Source organism: Nilaparvata lugens, chromosome 2 (genome assembly GCF_014356525.2).
Source record: "Nilaparvata lugens isolate BPH chromosome 2, ASM1435652v1, whole genome shotgun sequence".
Taxonomy (NCBI): domain Eukaryota; kingdom Metazoa; phylum Arthropoda; class Insecta; order Hemiptera; family Delphacidae; genus Nilaparvata; species Nilaparvata lugens.
Genome location: NC_052505.1, coordinates 72,227,923 through 72,237,259, shown reverse-complemented (window position 1 = coordinate 72,237,259; position 9,337 = coordinate 72,227,923). Strand labels below are relative to the sequence as shown.

Genomic DNA, 9,337 nt, shown 5'->3' with positions numbered 1-9,337 from the left:
TTATTGTGTTCTCAAGTAGTATGTTAGTTAGGCAAATCAATACCTGTGTCCTTTACAAGAACCTGGAGTTTTTCCCTATACTAACATCCAATTCATCACCTGATTGCTTGTCGCAATACAATGTGATATGCTTGGCAGTTTCTTCAGACTGATTAGTCCACGATTCAGCCTCTTGACCCGCATTTCTGCCTGGAGTTTCACCCATCTCTGGTCTCTTGGGTTTTTCGTTTTGCCCTGATGGGGCAGATCCCGTGGGTTTGATGGCAAGGCAACTTCTGGAGTTGCCTTGGGGTCCCTTTTGGTCGCCTCCTACGACAAGCAGGGATATTGTGGATGTATTCTGGTTTTCAACACATTCTTAAGTACGATGCTCGACTCAAAGCTCCCCCAACCAACAGGGGGCAACTCACACTCACGCGAATCAGGTCGAGAAGAGACTCGACTGTAGTCGAGAGCATGTGTAGAGACGAGTCTCTTCTCGACCTGAGTCCCGTAAGTGTTAGTTGAACCTACAAGTGTATGAATACAGAAGAAAGTCCATACTTTATTGTTATGCAGTAAGTTGTTAATATTTTGACTAGCATTCATGTTTGTTTTCTGTTTACACCCACCAAACTAGCTATCAGTTTATCTAGATCTAGAGAGCATAACATGACGGCTGCTATTTCAACTTCAACCCCTCACTCACCCAGTGCACAGTAGTATCTCTTGCCTGTCCAGGTGTACTGCAGAGTGCAGACGAATATCTACAGTTTGGGAAACCTTAACGTGAATGGCTGGCCTTAGCTTGAAATTCCTTGATTATTAAGAACCAGTACAATTACTGACATTGAACTAGAATTATCGTGATATAACTCAAGACAGCTGTCAAATTCAGTAGCTGCTGCTCCTTCACCAATATTTGTGTCTTTTACATGAAGTGTAACAATAATCGATTGTCTCCTCATTGTTTGTGATGTCAATATTGCAGATGGCGAGAGTTAAGCAGGAGAATGATAGCAGCCAAGAACCAGCGCCAGAGTGCAGCACTGCATGCTCTCCAACTGATGATGATTTCAGCCAACAACATTATCTAATCCCTGGCTATAATCTAATATTCATCAAAGAGGAAGAATATGGTGAGATTCGTGTTATTATTTCATTCATTTTTATTCATCAATGGGCCCGTTCTGTGTACATGGAATGTGGTAAATTGTCCGATTCACAATTTACCAGGTAAAAAGTTCCGCGTTCCATGGGAAGAGTTTTGACAGATTCTGTACCAGAAACCGCTTCCAGTTCCAAACTCCTGCCCCACAGTCGAAGCGTGGTTAATTGTCCGACCTGGTACAGTTCCAACTATCTGAGCTCTAAGCATGCGCTGATAGTTTGTTTGTTTACCATAGCATAGCCATAGAATACATAACCAACAATATGATGTTTGATAACCATTCGTTAAATTAATTTTTCTCCATAGAAAATTTGAGAGTAATGGAATAAAAGAAATGTACATTTTTCTAGACGGTAAGTTTGTAAAACAGCCTTTATTCATTCACGCAGCTAGTAAACGACACATTTTAGTGTAAATCAACTTTATATGTGCGCGCCAAAAGCTTGAACCAACGATTTTGAAATGGCGTTCCATGGGAACATTTTGCACTAGTCACGTGATGGAACAATTTACGATTGGAACTGGAACAATTTACTGTACACAGGAAGTACACAATGATAATAACACATAACAGGAAATGAAGGAACTAGTATTTATTTATTTACAATGCAAATGAAACTAATGTAATAACATTGAAAGATAAAATAATAAGGTAGTCCTTGTGCTATTTTTCTTCCAAATTTATAGGTGACAAAGTCCAAGATAAGGTTAGAATTTCACGTGTACGATTTTTAGAAAATTTTGGTTCAAAATAAACACTAAAACTATAAAATTTTGAATTTAGATGGCTTAAATTGATAAATTAATTAGAAATATTCCACTCAATTACCACTTTTAACGAATAATATTGAGTAGTTCTGTGAACAGTAGACCTCGCGCAGATATAAACCGTAGCCTCCTCTTATACTGTCCATCAGAGTAAATCCTGTCTGTATGTCGTGTCGGCGAGATATCGGTGTGAAAACGGCTAATGGCTGTTCGGGTTGGTGAATCAAAAATGCTAACATCAAAATCTAATCTCCTTTCAAGACATACTGGCAACAGGACAGCCCGAGTTCAAAGCAGAGAAAGTTCGAGAGACAATATTATGTTATTTTAGTTATTAATTGCATGCGCTATTGCACGTAATCAATAGTTCATAAAAATTGCATTCAATGAGGCATGCAATTAATAGTCTACACAGCTTTTTTAGCAAGTTACATTGAGATATTGAATTGCATGCGTCATGGCATGCAATTTATAATCTTTCGACAGCTGATTTATAATGAATAATTTTATAGTCTGATTTTTACTCTAATATTGGCGTATGAAGGAGGCTCCTTTTTCCTTTTATATTATCCTTGAAATGCAAAATTTCCAAAAACCTTGTATATACGTAGACGCGCAATTTAAAAAGGAACATACCTGTCAAATTTCATCAAAATCTATCACCGCGTTTCGTTGTAAATGCGCAACATATAAACAATCAAACATTTAAGCATTAAGAGAAATGCCAAACCTTCGACTTGAATCTTAGACCCACTTCGCTCGGTCAATAATTTATTATGTAGGGTAATAGCTATCAGATGTGGTTGCCATAGCAACAGTTATAGGTATACGAATGTTGCATTTATACACATTCCTTCAATAATTTGATTGTATGTGAGGATATATTGTGGTATATATACCACTATACAGAGTTTCCCAAAAGTAAAGTGCCAAACTTCGGGAATAGGTTCTATGGGTCAAAACAAAGAGAAAATGTGAAATAATTTTTTTCCTAAAACGCTTCATTTACGAGATATTCGCCATTTTGTATTTTATACAAAATAATTTTTATCTTCAAAGTTTTCCAACCAATCGCTATAAAAATCGGTAGGTATGTTCAAATAAGAGAGATGAACTGTAGAAAAATTTTCAACTTTGTCCAATTCAAAATGGCGGCCATTTTTAACTTTCAATCCAAAATTGCAGGAGAACGGTGATAGATAGTGAAATTTAACAAGAACACATTTTTTTAGGAAATTTTATTTACAATCATTCAACACCAAAAAATGATGAGAATCGGACAAAGCATAACAGAGATACAATGAAATGTGTGTTATGATTCAGCAAAACACCAATTCGTTGTAATAGCAAGGAAGCCTACCAGTCTGTATTAACATCAAATTATGATTTTCTTGTGTTTGGATGAGAAAAATATTTTTTTCTAATAGCTTACTGTGATGTACTCCTGTTTTGCTGCCTAGTAACACACATTTCATTGTATCTCTGTTATACTTTGTCCGATTCTCATAATTTTTTTTGTGTTGAATGATTGTAAATGAAATTTCCTGAAAAAAGTTTCTCTTGTTAAATTTCTCTATCTATCACCGTTCTCTCGCAATTTTGGATTGAAAGTTTAAAATGGCCGCCATTTTGAATTTTCGAATTTGTCAAAAGTTGAATATTTTTTCTACAGTTCATCTCTCTTATTTGAACATACCTACCAATTTTTATTGCGATCGGTTGGAAAACTTTGAAGATAAAATAGAAATGATTTTGTAAAAAATACAAAATGGCCAATATCTTGTAAACGAAACGTTTTAGGAAAAAAATATTCCACATTTTTCCTATGTTTTGACCCATAGAACCTATTCTCGAAGTTTGGCACTTTACTTTTGGGACACCCAGTATACATAGTGGTATTGACAACATAAACGTCTTATTCTTTCAATAAATTGCCCTTCACTTGATTACTTGTGTTCACTACAGATTATCATCCTATTTCCAGCACAACTGATATGCAATAATGTGCTGTGTTTGTCAATTGTAGCCATGTTGCTCTACTGAGTAGTCGATGAATAGTGGATACCCCACTCATCAAACTAGAGCTCACAATTTCATGGCAGTTTATAGTTTTAATTTTGATGCACATTTCTTACAGTTTGTGTCAAAACGCAGGTGAAGTTCCCTATATATTTCAGGGTATTTAAATGTTTTGAAACAATAAAGATAGGCAGCCATATACATAACCAATCATTTTCAGACAATTCAACCTATATGTATGTCAATTAAGAGAAAACCATGGTCTGGATTAGCAGTCATGGATCATTATTCAATAAAAAAATAGCTCATGGCATAATTTATTTGTTATTATTATTTCTCTGATTGTTCATAATCCAACCCAATATTTAACCCTATAATTTGTTTTATGTATATACTATTTCTACAATCGGCTGCAAAACTCTTGGTTTGTATAAACTATTGTAATAATTGGTAAATAATGATTATGATAATTAATGAGGTATGATTGAGGTGAGGCAAGGAAAATTGTGTGAGTGTTTTACTCTATAAATTGTAATTACTTTATTGTCTTTATCCTGCTTCAATCATTTAAAAGTTGCATTATTGGTGTTTGCAGTTGAGCAAGAGGCAGAAGGATGTTCAGTGGAGAGTGAACCGGAGATGTGGCCTTCAAACTGCAGCACATCTGAAATTGCCAATGCAACAGAATTGGGTGGACTGAATGCACATTTAATCTCTCCCATGGAAGAGTGCACTGAGTCATCAGTGGCTGGCAAAAATATCAAGCTCTACAGTTGTGCTGACTGCAGCTATAAAACTCCATCGATCACTCATTGGAAGAGACACATGACGAAACACACTAGGGAAAAGACTTTCAGTTGTGAGTTATGTGACTATAAATGTACTCAATCTAGTACTTTGAAGGAACATATCAGAACACATACAGGAGAAAAACCTTTCAGCTGCGAGTATTGTGACTATAAATGTGCTCGATCAAATGATTTGAAGAGGCATATCAGAACACATACAGGAGAAACACCTTTCAGTTGTGAGTTATGTGACTATAAATGTGCTCGATCAAGTAATTTGAAGGAACATATCAGAACACATACAGGAGAAAGACCTTTCAGCTGCGAGTATTGTGACTATAAATGTGCTCGATCAAGTGATTTGAAAAAACATATAATAACACATACAGGAGAAACACCTTTCAGCTGCGAGTATTGTGACTATAAATGTGCTCAATTAAGTGCTTTGAAATCACATTTCAGAACACATACAGGAGAAACACCTTTCAGCTGCAAGTATTGTTACTATAAATGTGCTCGATCAAGTAATTTGAAAAGACATATAAGAACACATACAGGAGAAACACCTTTCAGCTGCAAGTATTGTGACTATGAATGTGTTCGATCTGGTACTTTGAAGGAACATATGAGAACACATACAGGAGAAAGACCTTTCAGTTGTGAGCTATGTGACTATAAATGTGCTCGATCTAGTACTTTGAAAAAACATATGAGAACACATCATAAATGAGAAACAACTACTAGCTGAAAATTTGTGACTTTACAAGTGCTCATTCAAATTCATTTTACTGTGTTTCCCAGTAAGGTGGTCACTAATAACAGAACAAGTGTGTTGAACATGTGTGTGCACACAAATGTCGTCCATACACAGCTAAAGGCTTCAAACAACATTTGTTGAGGTTCTGAGTAAGTATCGGCTCACACCTCCCCACTCCTCTATTTAAATTGTCAGGGTCGCCCTGGGCTGGCGTCTGTGGTGGGGCGGAGTGGGGGATGCTGCTGACAGTGTGGTGTGTGCCGGCGGGTGGTTGTGGATGGCTGGGCTCCTCGCGCTGTTGGATGTCCTCCACATACACCACGGTTGTCATCTCACAACACTGAAATTCTCTCCTTTCTAAGGGTACAACCACACTGAAAGCGGAGCGTGACGTGGCGTCAAACTTTGGAACAAGCTGGTTTGTTTTTTGGAGCATCGAAGTGAGAGTGCCCTACTAATGTACATACTAGTGGTCTACTCTTGTACATAATAATGCAAGTATTAATATACTTGTAATAATATAGTTTCAAGTACATTATAATGCAAATATTGTACTACATTTCCCCACCATCTACTACACTAGTATATTTAAAGCTGCGTACACATATTCGTGCTTCCAACCCGTACCGAGCACGCTCCTCCCTCGTACCGCCTTCGTACCACCATCGAACCACAGTCGGACCGCCCACGCACCCATCATGAACGTTACGGAAGATGTTAGATCTTCTCGCGTTCCCCGGTCGAACTACTCTTGCTCCCCGGTCGATCAACAATCGCTCTGCTGGAGTGACGTTCGGTTGCGGAGCAGAGCGAGAGTCTGTACGCACCTTAATGTTTGCCCAAATTCCCCTCTAATGTGTATTATTTGATTATTCAAAAGAGAAAATTCATTTATTGCACTTTGAAATCAAAAAGAAGGCTTTTCTAACCCATCCCATGCATATTTCTATGAAATTTTAAAAATTAATCAATTTCCCACCATCTAGTAAATATTGTGGCGGAAATTCGTCTCATATTTTTTCATAGTTTATTAATAGGTTAATTAGTTATTTTTAATGAAAAAAGGTTACCTTAGTGTTATTACTATTCTTTCTTCAGCAGATATTGGATTCCTCCAATTAGTGTCTTGTTTTTCCAAATCAGGCTTCACTCTTGTCGAAATATAATCAAAGGTTGAAGTTGACATTCGCATGTTGTAGGCTACTCAAAAAATCGGGACTCATGCTTTCTTAAAACATTAAACAGATGGTGATATTCAACAAATAGTCTACGATTCAAGTTAAATCCATTAACCCACTCTGTCCTAGCAAGCTTAGCTAAAATCCAATACTTTAAGTAATTGATTTCACAAAGTAATGTCCGTGCAAACTTGGACAATGCCATTTTCTAGACGCTTGACGCTCAGACGCTTCCTGTGTGTATCATGAACGCTCTGACCTCGCCACGCCACGCTCCGCTTTCAGTGTGGTTTTACCCTAAGAGGTGATAGGCTATGCTTTGGCACTACCTGGAGGGAGGGGAGTCGCTAGGAGTGGTGGGAGAGTAGTGGCAGTCATCGCCGTCGTTGTAGTGCATGGCAACAGGTCAAAACTTGTCAGAAATGGTCGCCTAGTGTCTTCCAGATCAAGTGGTGTTCGGTTCGTCCTCTTAGTGACCCCTACCGGTCACCAAAGGTCACTTGACCTGTTTTTTTTTAGGTAATGAAAACTTAAACTCAAATATAGTGCAGCAAAGAAAAAGAAACAACATAAATTTGGAGATGCAAAAACCTAACCTCAACAAATTTTGCTGGAAGCCTTTTTCTGTGATGACACAACAATCTATGACAATATGTGTATCATGCATGTCTCACCGTTAGTGGCCAGCCTTATGACATCAACCTCGCACTTTTCATTACCTGCTCACATTTATTAAAACTATTTTAGGTAAATCTTGTCTTTATCCAACTAAATATTCCTATCAAAAAGGTTAAAGTGTTGACAGTCTGTCAATTATATATTAAAAACCTCTTAATTTTCATTAGAAATGATGAAGATATTATTTTTCTATTCCGTGAATTAAACCTCAATTCCCCATCTTCCAGAATTAGGTTTGAAAATATAAGAACGGATCTTAATGTTTGCCGGAGACAATACTTTTACCTACCTAATAAATTAATAAATAATATTCCAGATTACCTTACAGAGCATATTAATCGAAATTCTGTCACATTGCTTAAAAAAAGAACTATTGAATGGATAATTAACAGTAAAATCGAGGACATACTTTTTCAGTGGCTCTTATGGTTTCAATATGTTTGCCATCTTTCATTCTTTCTCTTCTCCTCCTTTCTCTCTTTCTTCCACCCTTATTCCACTTACTCATCATCTTCTTTTATTAAATATTATAATTATTATATAATTTCTTATCCTATACTATTAAACGAGCAACTTCTGTTTATATGTTTGTATTTCACCGGATCTCGAAAACGGCTCTAACGATTCTCACGAAATTCAGAACATAGTAGGTTTATAATATAAATATTCGATTGCACTAGGTCTTATCCCTGGAAAAACTCGCTGAAGGACATTAAAAGAATAATTATTATTCATCCTTGTAAAAAAGCTGATAATAATTATTTCGTCGTCTGTTGGTGATGGAAGTGAGTGAGCGAGTTAATGTGTGTGGGACTGTGTCAAAATTATGACTCAGCTGTTGAACTTTTGTAATCATTCAATCAGGTACTTAGTGCCGGTTGCAAAAAGCCGGGTTATTTTCAATCCTTATTAATTCCAGTAGATTCATCTTTTTAAAATTGTCTTCTCTGATTTGGTTCACGTGAAGTTAATCAGGATTAAAATTTAACCGGCTTTTGTGCAACTGGGCCTTTGTGAGGGAAATTTTTGCATTCCTCTGGGAATTAACCTCAATTTACTGTGATTAGATAGAACATTTCTATCCTGTATGAAGGTTATTATAATAAATTTCTTCTTTCGTAATAAAGTTTTTATGCTTTTGTACTCCAGAGCGAAGCTCGGTCCCCGATATTTTCATCTTATGTGAGTTCTTAATGACTCATATTGAATTTGTATTAGCAACTCTCACCTGCGCACAGGATTTTCCTTGCCGGTGATTGGTTTCATATATTTTTGCTGAAAGTTTTTATTTATATTTATTATGAGAAAACAAATAACAGTTTTTAAGAGTAAATCATGATTCAACTGAATCAACTAGAACAGGTGACATAAGATACTTGTGGATGAGAAAACTGCGTGAGGTCTACTGTTCTGTGAGGTCTACTACGGCCATCTGTGAATTGAGAATTCAATGAAAAGCCCTGCACACACACATCGATTTTTGTTTGTACTATATTTTGCCATCTTTATGAATTCTATCTGATTAAATGGAACTTGACAAATATCATCTGTTTAATCATATAGAATTTATAAAGACGGCAAAATATCAAACAAAAATCGATGTGTGTGTGTGTGCAGGGCTCAACTGTGATCTCATTGAATGTGAAATAATGTCCATATGCCAATAATAAAATCTTGTCCATATGCCTGGGTGGTTGCGATATTTTATTCATATATCATGTAGTACAAACAAGGAAGCAACTGTGATTTGTTATTATATTAGTACAGATATGAAAACGATATTATAATGTTCTTATGAAGATTATGTTAAACATTGAAACTAGCAGTTGTAGTTTGTGTTTTTAATCCATTACCGGTATTCTATGTTAAAAAATTTTCAAAGAAAGGGTAACTTTACTACAATGACATTTTATAAAATAAGCTTCCATATTTGGTTTTGAATAAACAAGATATACTTACTAATGTTATTATTGATTAAGTGAGTTTCGTTTCTAAATGA

General features: G+C 36.2%; 1 protein-coding gene across 1 annotated transcript in view; it reads left to right on the top strand.

Annotated features, from left to right (window-relative positions):
- Positions 1-9,337, top strand: part of LOC111057039 — a 105,737-nt gene that overhangs the window by 59,473 nt on the left and 36,927 nt on the right. The window contains exon 7 of the mRNA XM_039421650.1: positions 971-1,118. Within this exon, the coding sequence (XP_039277584.1) occupies positions 971-1,118 (148 nt within the window). The remainder of the gene's footprint in view (positions 1-970; positions 1,119-9,337) is intronic.